The 15,919-nt window shown below is 36.2% G+C and overlaps 1 protein-coding gene across 1 annotated transcript in view; it reads right to left on the bottom strand.

The window, feature by feature from the left end:
* RDX (radixin) overlaps positions 1–15,919 on the bottom strand; it is a 46,926-nt gene that overhangs the window by 23,337 nt on the left and 7,670 nt on the right. Inside the window, exons 3-5 of the mRNA XM_014965943.1 lie at positions 8,334–8,417; positions 3,229–3,324; positions 790–1,064 (exon numbers count right to left, since the gene is read on the bottom strand). Coding sequence (XP_014821429.1) covers positions 790–1,064; positions 3,229–3,324; positions 8,334–8,417 — 455 coding nt within the window. The remainder of the gene's footprint in view (positions 1–789; positions 1,065–3,228; positions 3,325–8,333; positions 8,418–15,919) is intronic.

Raw genomic sequence — 15,919 nt, 5'->3', positions numbered from 1 at the left:
ATCTCAAATTATTCCATGGGTCTTATTTCTTCGAGGACACTTTAATGTTACAGATTTAGGAATGGTATTTAGGAATCAATTTGTCCATGATACATCACTATGGATTCATCTACACTAACAAAATAGTCTAACTGTGCACATTTTTGTTGTAATGCTTCTCTTGCTGCCAAAACATGCCAGGAGCATGGTTTCAGTTGCATAAAGAAAAAGAACTATAATCTTGGTGCTCACTTTTCCTAACCAATTAGATGAGTGACTGATACAAAAGAGTTTATACTCAAGAGCAATGGCAACAATTAATTTTCTAAATTTTCTCTGCCCAGGCTAGCATTTTTCTGCAGTATGTTTTATTTGCAATACACTTTGTAATTAGTTTCAAAAAATTATTATCATTTAAGTGTACAAAAACATCAAGTACTGAAGAAAAGTAATGATTATCAAATGAATCTTAGTGACTTCTGTATTAGATTATTTTGATTTTAATTTAGCAGAAGCAAGCCTCCAGGAACATTAGATCATTTTGGAGTACTTTGAAAACTTCCTCAGCTAAATCTGTGCAGATGGTTGCGGACGGGACAGGAAACAGGTCTCAAGAAACCCATGGTTGTGATGCTTCTTTGTTATGTAGAGTCTAAATTAGGATCTCCTCAGTTTTACAAGCAAAACATGCACTCTTAAGAAAGCTACCATTAAATGCATATTATCACTTAATATTTCAATTATAAAGAGCGGGCTGCAATCGAGGTTACATGCAGCAGATAATGCATAACGGTACGTAGCCTCACTCACCGCTGAGGGAGAAGTCTGTCATTAGCTAGGTACCCGAGTTTGTGGATCTCCTTACTGTAATCTCCATACTTGGACTGGACAGCATAAGAAGCCAGAAGAACTGCAGTTTCCGGTGGGCAATATATTTCATCATTTAAGATCGCTTCTTTGACTTGCAGGAAGAAAAGTCTCTGAGTTATTTCCTGAATTAATTCTTCAGATACATCCTCTGGAAAAAACTTGGCCCTGAACTTAAACTGCAAAGGATTTTCTTTCCTTACATCTTGCTGGGTTACCTGAGGGAGAAGAATAAAGAAATAAATAAAAAGAACACTGAATGGCATATTAAATATAATTAACTTAGTATAATGAACTATTTCTCTCCTCTACACTGAAATTCAGTGCTTCCTGACAAGCCCACTGTTGAACTCACTGAAGGTTCACATTGCACTCAATCAAGTACACCAATTTGCGTAAATCAGACAATTTTGAAACACTACTCAGAAGCTGTTTAAGAGATTTTTTTACAGGCTTGCATGAATTTGTATTTATCACAATAGAGATATGGAAAAAAGAAGTTGTAATACATATTAAAAAAATCAAAAACTATATCCAAGGATGAATTGCAGGAAGCAACTAGTCAGGCTCTAACAAGGTTTCTTTAGCGAGAACTACAGCACATTTCTTCAATGTAAGTGGAAAGCTGGATTCTTTCAAAAGCCTTGAGCTATTGAACTGAATACACACACTTTGTTCCTGTGCAAAAAACATAGTTCCATTAATAATATTATTTTTCTAGAATGGATAAGGCCTATAATCATGATTTCTGTGAAGAGAACAGATGTGATCATCTTAAGTTTTAAATAAGTACCTACTTCAAATTTCAACAAAACCTCATTTTTTATGCAGATTTTCCCTTTTCACTTGGGCTCAGCTTTCAGCACTGATTATGACTGAAGTAAAAACATTCAAAATTAAACTAATTTTAACATCAAATAATACAGTGACTGTTAAAAGGTACATTCATAATAAAATAAGTCTTGTACATCCCAATTCCTCAAGCACTTTATTACACATTTTATTTTACATGCACTAGTAGACCCTCTAGAATTTCTTTACTATGTATGAAATTATGCATCTGTTCGCTTGACTTGTAGGAAGTATCAAAACCTGTGAATATAATGCAACCATTTAGACATGTATGTAAGCAGCGTAAGTACAGTCAACATTTCAGATGCCAATTTTATGTTTTGCTCACTTTTCCTTATTGTCCAACCGCTTCTGATTTCGATACACAGCATTTCACTTTAATCTCACCAGCGAACAATTAGTTGAGCTCTTGCCATAGTAAAACCTTATTTGCAGATCTACTCTGTGATTTATCAGATCTTATCTGTATTTACAGCAAATATTTCAATACTAACTCACAAGTTAGAGCCAGTTTATGACAACGCATTTAAGAATCAAACGTTACAAGCTTTAAAATAAAAAGGTAGATAATGGCCTAAGTCTAAGTTAAAGAAATTAACACACCATTGCTGCTCATGCACTGCATCAGAAACTTAACTTGCTAAAGACTTTCACAGAACAACATCTTCTGTATTTTTTGCAAGTGATGCATCACATCCTGTAGTCTCCAACCACTAGAGGCAAGTCATTAGGTCTAACAAAATATTTGTAGCACTACAAAGTTTATTGTGTATGAAACAAAACATATATCAAATTCTAGGAGATAGCTTTGGTGGTCAGCAGGTTTAACTCGCTGGATTTACCACGGAAGAGAAGTAAAGATTAGATAAATACAGACAGTGAGACTTGCTCCTAAAAACTTCCCAATTTACCTCCTAATACGGAAGATAAAAAAAGGTATTCTCTAATAACCTGACAGCCAATATTGAAACAAAAAGTGACCATTCAGATTTGTAATAGAATTTAAAGTAAAATGATGTGGTTCCCAATAGCTGGGACATACAAGATGTTCAGTGCCGTTGGGGAAAAACAAAACAAAAATTATTCTACAATCTACCTATTAGATACCTAAACAGAAGTTTAGGAGCCTATTATTGCTGCATTGTTTAAAGATCTAATAGCTGCAGACATGTAAATTCTTGAAGCTCAAATACTTCACACACACCCAATTGCAAAACATTTATTTTATTGTATTTTGCTACATGAAAACAGGCCAATCATACAAATTTAAGTTTTCCTAAGGTATGCATCACCATGGTACTGGAAATACAGGAAACAGTATCTCCTTCTCAAATTGATGTTGATGCAGCTTTGCATATTCTTTTATAACTAATGAAACTTAGCAGAGAATTTTGCCATTTAAAGCAAATGAAAAACAACTTTTCAACTAAATTTGAAGCTGGTTATATACCACCTACAACATTAAAACAGCAAGCCTTAGAAAAGCATACTTCAAATTGTACACCAGCCTAAATATAAGGAAATTGTTACCTTCTTATTTAGCTTCAGCCAAGTTGAGTAGCCTTTGCTGTCCACATACTGTAGCCCAAAAAACCAGACTTCACGAAGACCAACAGTTTTCACCACCTAAAGATAAATGATCCATAATCATCAGTAATCACTACAACTGGATTTTTTTTTATGGCAATTAAGCTACAGAAACCATCTCAAACTGAAGCGTAATCAAGTTTTAAAAGAACAGACAACATTAAAATAGTAGCAAAACACCAGGTTCAGGGAAGTGTTCATTTTAGAAATCTAAATAAACTCAAACACCGTGTTGTCAAACTACCAACTGCAGTGTGCAGCTTCCCATGTACATCAAACCCAGCACCTGAGGAGTACAAGGAGCCTGGTATTTTGAAGCACATCTGGGAAGTAACCTGCAGACCTACAGACAAGTAAGTCCACTTCAACAGAAGACAACTGGAGAAACTATTAATAAAGAGAAACACTTATGGACAATATGAGGTAATGAGGATGAATCATGTCCTTCAAATATTGTTGAGATCTTCTAAGAGTTAACAATAAAAGGGATAAGGATGATCTAGCTGATAAATCATACGTATGGATTTCCTGTTAAGATTTCTGATCAGGTCTATCACCAAAGGCTACTAAAGAAACAAAGTTGTCCTTGAATAAAGGGAAGGTCTTTTTATGGACATACTTGTTTAAAAGAAGGAAAAAAAATAAGCAAACTGTTTTAACAACAGACTTGTGTAACCACTAGGGAAGTCCCTCAGGACTTCATATGTGATCTGCAAAAAACGATGAAATTGATGTGACAAAGTCTGCTGTAGAAAGCCTTACATTAAGATTTGTGAATGAATAGTAAAGATGAACCTCAATAAAAGATGGTATTTAATAAAAACAAAATACTGTACATAAAAGACAGCAATTTTAAATATGTGAAAAAAGTTCTCATTGTAAAGGAAAAAAGCAACAAAGCTGTTATATTACTATACACGCCCATGGTATTCCCTAATCTCTAATACTACATATGGACTGGTCACATCAACTTAAAAAAAGGATGCTGCAGCACTGGAAATGTTTCAGAAACACTGAAAAGAATGATCAGTGACATGGAACATTATTTGCATAGTCAAGACAAGAACTAAAGCTACTGTCAGAAATGGGGAAAAGAAAAATATGATATTGGTCTATAAAACTTGCAGGGTGCATAGAAGGAAAATAGAGTGATTATTCATTATTTCTGGTAATGTAAGAATTAAAGAGAATCAACAGAAATCATCAGCTAGCAGGTTCAAAGAAAACAAAAAGAAGCACTTTTTCTACACAGAGTAAATGAAATTGTGGAACTATCTTACAAGTCTTTTGCATAGTAAAAGTACACATGGATTCAATAAGCAAGTGATCAGAAAGGTCCAGCAAAGATTATTTAATAACTGTAAACTCTGTCTCCAAAAGACCCAGTATGGCAGTACTTACGTATGTTCTCAGGTTGGACCATGCTGGCAAGCTGGTTTACTGAAGGCTGTTTTATGGAAGCATTCAGATGCATGTGAAGTAAATAGAATTTTACACATAGATCCTCCTCCATTTTAAAGTAGTACTATCGGGTTGCAAAATTAAGATTTTGAAAATTAGAAAGTGTCACAAGATAGCTGTGCAAACCTACTTCTGATTTCTTGTGCATATTTGTATTATTACTTAACAATCATTCAAGTGCACCTTTTTTCCCCTCCTCTACCCTTTCACCTTCAAGCTCCAAAGGACAGAATGGACAACGTACATAGATCCAACCTGATCCCTTCAGTGAGTAGTTATTTTCTCTGGAATTCCTACATCATTTACTTTAGAAAAGAAGAAATGTTAAGAACAAGATTATGTTACTAATATGGTTGTGAGTAACACCAAATTTAGTGTCCCAACACAGATATTTCAGACCTGTTCTGCTGCTGCTTTTGGCACAGATCTTCTGTATGACACTGATCACACTGCTTATCACTTTATCAGATGACTGAGAATGCTCTTTGCTTCACAGCTGTCAAAGTTGAGCCTTTGTACCTGCTCAGCTCTCTGAGCTGCAGAAGTCACTAAGAACTGCAGATGCTCAACAGCTCTGCCCCTAAGGCATGGGAGACAAGTGCTTACGCTCACGTCAAAACATTCTGCTCTCACCTGCTAACTACAGCCCTTCAACTGATGTGCACATTGCACATTATTTAAATACAGACAACTTGTCTACTGCAATGCAGTTACACGTGATTGCAAATCAAGACTAAAAACACATTACACATTAGCCCATATTACTTCAGATTCACAAATAAGGAAAAAGCATCACCTATCACTGCCTCTTGGCTCAACGGGCAGAGGAAAAAAATTTTCTGAAGTTTTGTACCAAGATAATATGCACTTATGCACTGCAGTAGCATGATATGAAAAATAAATACAGAACAGGAAACTTAATTTGAAAACTTAGTTTGATTCTGGCTCAAAAAATTCATTAAGTAGCTTTAGGCAAGTCTTCATCACATGTAAAACAGATCTATCCATCATCACATCCTACAACTTGACTATTAATAGGCAATAAAAGCTTGGAGAATAAAAGCAACCACAGCAACAGGCATGTTTTGGCAAATCAAAACATACACATAAAGACAACCTAGCAAGAATTTCATTGAGTCAGATTCCAAAAGATCGTAAGGGAGGCTTCCAAGATATCTGGAAATGACAGTGGGGTGTAAACTGAAATAAAGGAAACAATCCTCCCATTCCTTCTGGCAACTAGAGTAAACCAGACATACTGATGCTCAGTGCTGACAACTTATTGAAAAAAACAAAACACCATTACTACCAGTGTATGGAAACATACCCACCACAGCATTCTTTCTGTACTAGGAAACAGAGATGCTAAATTGGTTAACTAAAGGAGAACAGATTCCCTCTTGACCATTCTGAAAACTGACATGATAGACAGAAGGACTAGTGATAAATATGTTCAGATACCCTCTGAAATACAAGTAATTAAAAAAAAAAAAAAAAAGTGTTTTCACAATAAATAAGAACTTTACTGAGTTTCACAACAGAAGAAAAAAGAGAAAGGCATAGACATCAAATGCTGAATTCTTATTTGGTAGCAGATGAAGATGATGAAAACACACACATGGAATGGGAAACAAATCAACAGCTTTAGAAAACACCAACTAAAAGCTTACAAGAACTGACTGGAAAAAAAGGCCAAGTTGTTCACCAAAGACGTAGAGGAGCACTAGACAACAGCTAAATTCATGGAGAGGTTATTTTCTGCAAGCAATAACCAACAAGTCTACTGTCATGCCCACCATCATTTCTGCATTAAACCTTGAAGAACAGTCCTCTCAATAACAGTGCTATTCAATTCTCTTTCTATAGAGAGAACAGCAGAACTTTTGTCTGAAAATTTCATGCTGGTTTTGCAATACAGTTCAGCTCCTAATGGTGTTCTGTGGAACTCACATATGAATTTAAGATCAGGCTGAAATTGCTTCTCTCCTCACGCATAACTATGCTGGTTGATTTTGCTTGACCTAACAATTTTTCAAGTTAAACTTCCAGTAATTGATTGTAAGAGCTGAAGAGACGTCAGATGCCACACTGTGAATCAAGGAAAAAAGCTGGAGAACATGAATTCTGAGCTGTATCTTTGTTCCAGGCTTGCGAATGCCCCAATTTGGATAAACCTGATTACCTGGGCACAAGACGTTACACAGTAGATGGTCACCCCACCCAATACTGCACGGCAGAAGATAGCAAAGGTTGGCAAAAGACAAGTAACAACTTGAGGCTTCTGTGCCATAGGATATCATACTTTCTATTTGATGGTGGTGTTGGTTAAACAAAAAGCAGGACAGCCTCTTTCTTCAAGAAGTCTTTGTAAGAGTCATGAAGTCTATTTTTATGTAGAGACTGAAGATATACTGCTAGTGATGTCAGAGAAAGTGGCTGGGGGTACAAATGTTAGGAGTCAGCTAGTCATTTCAAACAGAAATTGCAAGTGAAATTTCGTTCATCTAGAAGAAAAAGCTCAGTGTTACAAAGCAATAAACATTCTCCTCCTTTCAACTACACATGAAGACATTTAATCAACTCTTCAAGGTCAGCGAAAAGCTTACAACTTCTTAAGGAACTCTTTCAGTGTGTTACTTTCTCTTAACACCCATCATCACATACTTTTAGCATCTATAGTAGTGTGGACAGAAACAACAGTTCTACCAGACATAATTGTTAATATGGTTAAACTGTTTTTGAAGAGTAATTTTGAACATTTCTGCACTTTTAACTAAATGTATACATCTTGGATCTAGATAATGTAACATATTTATTGGTTTCTTGAGGAAAAACAAAACATTTGACAAGCTTCTATTTTTAACATTTTCTGGAATACTCCACAACATAGATCAAAAAACTGTTTCAAGACTCTGACAGCTAACATCACATGACATGATAGCAAGAACCCTTTTTAAGAAATCATTCATATAGCCCGTTTGACTGATGTACGACAGAGACACCATCAAATGATAATGTGTAGATCTGATGGGTCTGCAATCCATAAGGCATGTTAAAACCAACATTTTCACTTCCCCACTTAGTTTGTTTTTAAACTTAAATTTCAAATTGGATCATAGGACAACATTACTTTTCTAACATTCAGGAAGTGAAAAAGTATCTACAGCTTCCATTCTTGGAAAAAAAAATAAAATAAGTTAGCTTTCCTTAATGAACTTTTATCGTTACATTCATTATTAAACAATGGAGGCTATATAAATTTCTTATACATGTAATTCTAACAATTGTATTGCAGTTGCAATTATGATGATTAGACATAAAATATACTGTTGATTTCAAAATGTTTCTATATGCATGATTCAACTTAAGCTTCACTGTTAACCTATTTGCACAGAATTGTCTTTGAATTTAATACATTCCATAAGAAGTAAGGAGGAAGTTCAAACTAACTGAGAGTACAGCTTAGATAATGTAAGGAGAAACATAATCTAGACATGAGAACACTTCCACTTTCTCAAACTATGCCTTAACACCCACAATAGGTTTGTGTTTGTACACATACATTCAGAGAGACTCATGTAAGTTACCTGATCAAAGAGCTGCTTGCCTGTTGTATTGGGCTGGATGGCAAATTCCAACTCTGCATCCATTGTGGTTACTCTGACATTGATCTACAGAAAATAAAGTAATATTTAAATCATACTGTAACAGTGTAATGCTTCTTTATATGTTGTGATTAGCCTATAAGAAACAATATATGGCAAGTAAATTCAACAATTTTAATTGTCTTGTATACATATAGGACACAGTAGATATAAAAAAGGAAAATTTGTATCTGCGAAAAGTATCATATTGCATTTATTATAAAAGCATACCGAGGATAATATTCAACACTAGGTTTGAAGGTCAAAGCAGGGAACAAAGTTCAAAATCACTTTAATGGGATAGCTGACATGACTACTGAACACTCCAAGAACACTGGGACATTCAACCACTGGGCACTATTTCAGTGGGCTTCCCAAATGTTTACAAAAGTTCCTAGTCATATACATATCATTTTAAAATATTTATACTTGGCAATATAAAGAGAAAAGCAGACTCCTGCTCTGCTATTTCTAAAATAAAGAGGTTCAATGGTCTTAAAGTATATAGGAATATATACTTGTGCACCTCAGGACAGACGAATAGCAGATTATTCATCAATGGAAAGAGGAATTATAGAAGTTAGCTCCCCTTAATGTTTGTCCCATTCGATTCCCTTACTACAAGGCTGAAAAACCACTGCTATTGAATGAACATCTTCCTTCTCCTGAAATAAACTTTCCAGCTGACTCCTGACAGTCACTGTTTTTATTTGTTCTAAAACAAGCAGTCAAATACTCCAGGAGAGATCTGGAAGCCTATCTCACTTGGAACTACAACAGTCTGTTCCAATTTCTCTTCAACTGGCATACACAAAATTAAGAATTTTCATGGAACAGAACAAAGTACTAAATGCACAGTTCTGACTTCTCACTGTTAGAACAGCCCTCCATTCCTATTGCCACAGTATCACATTTTATTTATCTTTACTGAACAGGAATATAAAGTGTTAAAGGTCAAATCTACTTTGCTATAAATGCAAAAACCAGAAACATGAAACTTATTTAAGGCCCACAGATATATTCTAATTTCTCTCTCTCTACTATAAACTATGAAACAGGAATAAATTAGGACTTGTATTACAGGTTCTCACACTACTTGATCTCTGCCTGTGTAAACCATTTCCATTAACTATTTCCCTAATTTTGCCACCAGGTGGAATACTTTGAGAAGTGAGAGTCTGGAAAAGTCTCCGCAAGACAGAACACAGAAGAGAGATCTAAGGTGTAAAAACTAAAACTGTATAGAAGTTTGTCCCCCTACAACTGATTAAGCTTGTTCACTGCTTTCTTTAATGTCAAGGCAAACAACTTTGGGCATGAGCTGGATAGAAAAGACAAGAGTAGCAGGAGTCTGAGGACCTCTAGGTTATAGACCTGCAAACAAGGAAGATAGCAGGGGGTTAGCAAACTTTTTTTGTGTGCAAACACTGATAAAGAACAAGAGTTGAAGGCTTTGGAGTAAAAGATAGCAAACTTTTATTGCAAAAAAAAATAAATTAGAGGGTATGTGTCAGAAGGAGAGAAGAGAGGTGTTTCCTATAGATTCTCTCAACTCAAGAGGGGGAAAAAAATTGCTTATTCCTTAACAGAACAACCCATTTTAAATGGTACATCTAACTCACTGCCAGTTGCACAGGCTTAAGTTTGGGGATTGCCCCTTAATAACGAGAAGTTATTTTTTTAAAGCAGTTTTTCAATTTTACAAATGAAGCCTACTTTAAGACAGCTACAAGTAAGCAAGTTCCAAAGGCTAAGGCTAAAATGTAACTTTATTAAATGCCGAAGCGCTCTGTTATGTAACAGCACCATTGCCAAAACAAGGAGCGTCACAGAAGATCTACAAAGCCCAGCAAGTCCAACTAATTGCAGCACACTTCTTCAGAGTGGCGGCAGAAACTTCTTACACAAATAGCCTCATAACTAATGCCATCTTCTACCTGAAAGTCTGTATCCCTCAGAAGAACTAGAATACTCAAACAGTAAAATAATAGATGTAGCACAGAGGCAAACACCACACATTCTGTTTGCCTCCAGATAGTGGAAGCCTCAGTGCCTCAGACTAAAGCTGAGTGCTATGTGAGCACAGAGCTGTTCCGCCTGCGATATACGTTAGGAGCACCTGCTCGCTTACGTGCATCACAGTAACTGCTTTAATCTTCAGCAATTCTCTTTTTCTTTGAGCTTCCGATTCACAGATCACCCAGCTGCTAATTAATACTTACACTTTCAGTTCTACTAAGAAAGTTCCAAATAGATAGCAATATTAAAATGTTACCTTTTATGAGTTATTTAAGAAGAGGCTTAGAAAGGTAAAACTACACCTCAGCATTTCCCTTCTGAAGACATTTGGACTGACTGAGATTTCTGGCATAGAAACACTGAGCTTTTACAACCTTATAACTCTGTCTCACAGCTTCAGTTATTTCTGGGCATGGAAAATAAGGTTACTTTTGGCAAAACACTAAAACTGAGCCCAGAAGGCTTACTTATCTAATTCAAACCTCGATCATACAGCACGCTCACAACAGAAATCAAACCTCTGGTGTCAGTTGTGTTGTCTGGAAAATAAAGCTCACCAACTACATTAAGAGTCATGGGGGAAATTTCCACATTATAAATAAGGCAGGGAACTAAGGAAACACAGGCAGAAAAAGAAGGCACAGTAAATTCAGCAATGGTCTGTCACTCACGTAATCTGCTGCTGGGTGTTCAGCTACTTTGAAGTAACACTCCTAATGTGACACTGGTGACAGGGGGAAATGATCTGAACCGCAAATTACGAAGACAGACACTAATCTGAATGTGATTACTCTGAACCAACTTAACCACATGAATACAAAACCAGGAAGGAGCTCTTGCAATGGTGATAAGAGAAAAGGATGAAGGTTTCCTGTAGCAAGTGCCGGAAGGCTACCACTACTCACACCACAAGACCCATTTAATGCCTGCCTTGCAATTTTGCTCTCACCAGGATTACCCATCTTCCTTCAAACTTCAGAAACTATGACAAAGCACTAGACAAGACTCCGCCAATGATTTCAGCTGCCCAGTCAGGAGGCAAGTCCCGTTGTGCGATGCACGGGCTCACGGCAAGAGCTGCAACAAGTCTCATGTGGTCTGTTCACACACAATTTTGACTGCCCTCTGAGTAGATGCCTTCTAAGGAACCTACTCTGGGTAAATTAATCAAGAAACGTCCTAGGCAATTCATAGGAGTACACTTGAGCAACCATCCTTTTTAAAAAATAAAATAAAATAAGTTTAAAAATGGCTACACATTGTTTTTGGTGCCACAATTTACATCACTTATTACTGATGTAAAGATCTCTATGCAAATATTAAGTACTAGAATATCATGGTGATTATGTCCAGGAAAAACTTAAAAACACTATTGTAGGCTTAGTAACTGGGGAAATTAGATTTTGTGAATCCTCTGGGAAGGTCTGTGTGCTGAGAGCTCCTCCCCTGCTCCTCCACAGATCCGACAGCGTTACACCTGAACGGGCTGTATTTAAAAGGCCATAATGAAAAAGATAAAAGGGCAGGTTAATGAGTAATTTTATTAAAAAAAAAAAAAAATTCTAAAAGGAAGAAAATGCTTAGCATGAAGTTTTCTTCAGCTGGCTACCTTTAAAGAGTGCATTTTATAAACAAAGCTGCTGTAAGAGAGTATAAAGAACACAGTGAAGTTTAACATAGTACAGAAAAAAAAGTCTGCTGGACATTCAGGAAAACACTACCGCAAAGCTCTATTTTAGAGTACCAAATCTTTGTTTAGAATACCAATACCTACCTCACAGCTTTTAAAGTGACTATTTAGCTTGGCTCATTTGCTTATACTGAATAATATAAATAATTGGCCAAGGACAGAAACTTTTCAGCATAAAAGGATCACCAGATATTTGGAAAAAATTGCTACAAAAAGTATCGTTCTTCCTTCTAAGAAAACTTCCTTGTCCCAATATTTGAGTACATACACATATTTTTTAATTTATTTGTAATAAACATTTCCCAAATAATAATGCTTTAAACCCTTGCATTGTGGCAGTTATCTTCATCACCTTAGAGAAATATAGAAGGGTTTGGGTTGGAAGGGACCTTTAAAGGTCATTTAGTTCAACCCCACTGCAATAAGCAGGGACATTTTCAACTAGATCAGGTTGCTCAGAGCCCTGTCCAACCTGACCTTGAATGTTTCCAGGGGTGGGGCATCTACCACCTCTCTGGGCAACCTGTTCCAGTGTTTCACCACCCTCATTGTTAAAATTATCTTCTTTATATCTAGTCTGAATATACGCTACTTTAGTTTGAAGCCATTACCCCTTGTCCTGTTGCAACAGGCCCTGCTAAGAAGTTTGTCCCCATCCTTCCTGTAGACCCCCTTTAAGTACTGGAAGGCCACTATAATGTTTCCCCAGAGCCTTCTCTTCTCCAGGCTGAACAACTCCAACTCTCTCAGCCTGTCCTCACAGGAGAGGTCCTCCAGCCCTCTGATGATTTTTGTGTCCCTCCTCTGGACCCAGTCCAACAAGTCCGTGTCTTTCCTGTGACGAAGGCCCCAGAGCTGGACACAGTACTCCAGGTGGGGTCTCACCAGAGCAGAGTAGAGGGGCAGAATCACCTCCCTTGACCTGCTGCCATGCTTGATTCGATGCAGCCCAGGATATGGTTGGCCTTATGGACTGTGAGTGTACACTGTCAGCCTACGTTGAGCTTTTCATTCACCAGTACCCCCAGATCCTTCTCAGCAGGACTGCTCTCAATCCCTTCATCCTCCTGCCTGTATTTCTGCTTGGTACTGCCCTGACTCAGGTGCAGGACCCTGCACTTGGCCTTGTTGAACCTCAGGAGGTTCACAAAGGTCCCATTTCTCAAGCTCGTCCAGGTCCTTAGCATCAGAAGAAGCAGCCTGAGTTTATCTGTATTTTACCAGACTTGCTTCAGAATGATTAAACACAGTCAAGGGAAAGGGAAGAACACAAACAAACACATTGATTATTCCTTGTGAAGGGAGCAACCGATGTTTTGATTATAAATATTGCTAATGGGTTATGAGGACATTTGCCACAGCTCACAAAATAGTATTTATAAAAAACAATCTAAACCAAATTATCTTTGAAAGAATTTATCCAAACCAATAAACACTATAATCAATGAACATACCTGTAATAATAAACATCCATGTGCATTTCATACGGGAATTATATTTTTGTTGTATTCTTTCACTACTTTAAGGACTAGGGGAAAAAAATCTACACTTCCGTGTAGGATCTAACTTCAACCCTCGGCAATTTGATGGGACATGACACGGTCACCACATTAACCTTCGGACCTCTTCTCAAGCAGAGACACACTCCACAGAATATGCACAAGAACTGACTATTAGACTAATAGTCTAATATGTCCTATTACTGTACTTCAGCCACCATTTGCAGACACTGGTCTTGGCACCTCAGCTTTCATCAGTAAGTCCAAAACTGAGTAGGTATCAACATTTTGTAAGAAAGCCCTTTAAAATGACATTAGCCACATGTAAAAGCCACAGAAACCAGTCCAATTCCTTACAAAGAAATTGCATATAGAAAAAAAAAAATTCTTCCAAGAGTTTCTTCACACTAGCTCAGCCAATTACTGTACCAAGTTTGCATATTAAATTATTTGTGTTAAGAAGCAGCAGTATATCACTCCCACTGCTTTACAAACTGTATAAATACACACAGCATACTCTCCATATGACTCTTAGCAGACATAAGAAGAGATGCAAGAGAAAAATTAATGAAGAAGGTAAAAACATAAAGATTAAACAGCATTAGGAACAGAAGGCTACTGAATAAGGGCAAATAGGTTTTAGTCATAGACAAAGCAAAAATAAGCAGTCCTTCAAACTGACATCAGTTGCCTATTTATACTGCAGAAATGAATCACGTATTCAAACCATCATTCAAATACTGCACTCCGCATCTCAAAGGTTTTTTTTTTAAAACAATTCTAGTCAAAAATTAATTTATACATTATTTCAATTCAACCTTACAGAATTTAACTTGATCTTGTAAACATTAATTCAAGTTTTAAACATCAAATTTTAAACATATTATTGCAGACTGTTACCTTCTTATTCTGAGTACAGAATACCGCAAAATAGTGAGGAAGTAAAAAAAAAGAATTCTTTTTTAATCTTAGTAACTTTGACATCTACCCAGCATAGTGGTTTCTCTTCCACACCTTGCAGTCTCGTACAAAAACGCCGCAAAATACCAGTAAAAAGAGCTGATAATTTTAACTCTTCTTACACTGTATGAATGCAACTAATATTTCAGTCAATTAAACCTAATCTTCTTAGCCTATGAAATGATTATCAGTTATGTAACTAATGATGTCTAATTTTAGTTCTATGTTTCTATTTTTGTTGAAGATCTGGGAGAATGGCATAGAGCGGAGAAACACTGGCGGAAGAAAGCACTGAAAATAAGATTCAACAAATATTCTATTCTTCAGTGAGCAGAGAACTAAGCACACTGAAAACAGCCCTATTAACAGCTCCAATTTTGATTACAGGAGCAAAGACCTAATTAAAAAAAGTCACCAATTTTTTTTAGATGGATCACAACAGAAGATAAATGAAACTTAATTTTGCACTGCTGGACAGAAGTGAGAAAATTGAGTCTCAGAACTATTTTAGTTTAAAAGTAGAGGAGATGCTGAGTGAACTGTTTAGAAGAACAGAAAGCCACTTTGTTACATACACTGACACAACTGAACAAACAGACTTGTCTACTGAAGCAATAAACCAAGAAAATGTTTCACTAATGTATATTTTTCAGACACCTACTACTTTAATATCTCAGGTATACTGTCTCAGGACAATATATTAAAGTCACTTCTACCCTTTCAAAACAGCCTTTTCACTCAAGCTATTCAACCCAGTAGCCTCTAAGAGAGAAAATCCCAAACACATAAGAACTATGACCTTTTGCCACCGTGTATAAGAAGATCATTCACAGGGGCATGAACCTTATTTCAGACTGAGACTTCTGGGAAAAACAAAAGATCTCTGCTTTAAAATTCAACTATGCCAAGACCCTTTACTAATCTTCATTTACTTAATTTTGTCTGGAATACTACATAACTTCTCAACACGAAAGCAAAAAAGTTAAACTAAAATCAATTCCACTGTTTTTTCTGTGATTTAGTGTTTACTGATTTTGTTTAAACTAATCTATAGCTTAATTATAAAGCTATATATAGATAATTATATATATTATAAAGCGCTCTGTCTATATAGAGATATATATATTATGTGCGTAACAAAAAAGAAATCATTCCAAAAACGTAGAGAGAATTCATTTATAGTTGTACTGCACAGGTTCATATATTTACAAGACGACTAGATTTTCTGAAAACTATCAACTGGATCATTACAGTTACAGAAGAACCTGGGGGGGGGGGATATAAATATATAACTAAATAGGTCACAGTAATAAAAAAGAAGAGAGCTATAAAATAACGCTGTCAAAATTCTCACCAGTTAT

This window comes from Calidris pugnax, unplaced genomic scaffold, assembly GCF_001431845.1.
Source record: "Calidris pugnax isolate Ruff unplaced genomic scaffold, ASM143184v1 scaffold20, whole genome shotgun sequence".
Lineage (NCBI taxonomy): Eukaryota > Metazoa > Chordata > Aves > Charadriiformes > Scolopacidae > Calidris > Calidris pugnax.
This window is presented reverse-complemented; position numbering and strand designations above follow the sequence as displayed.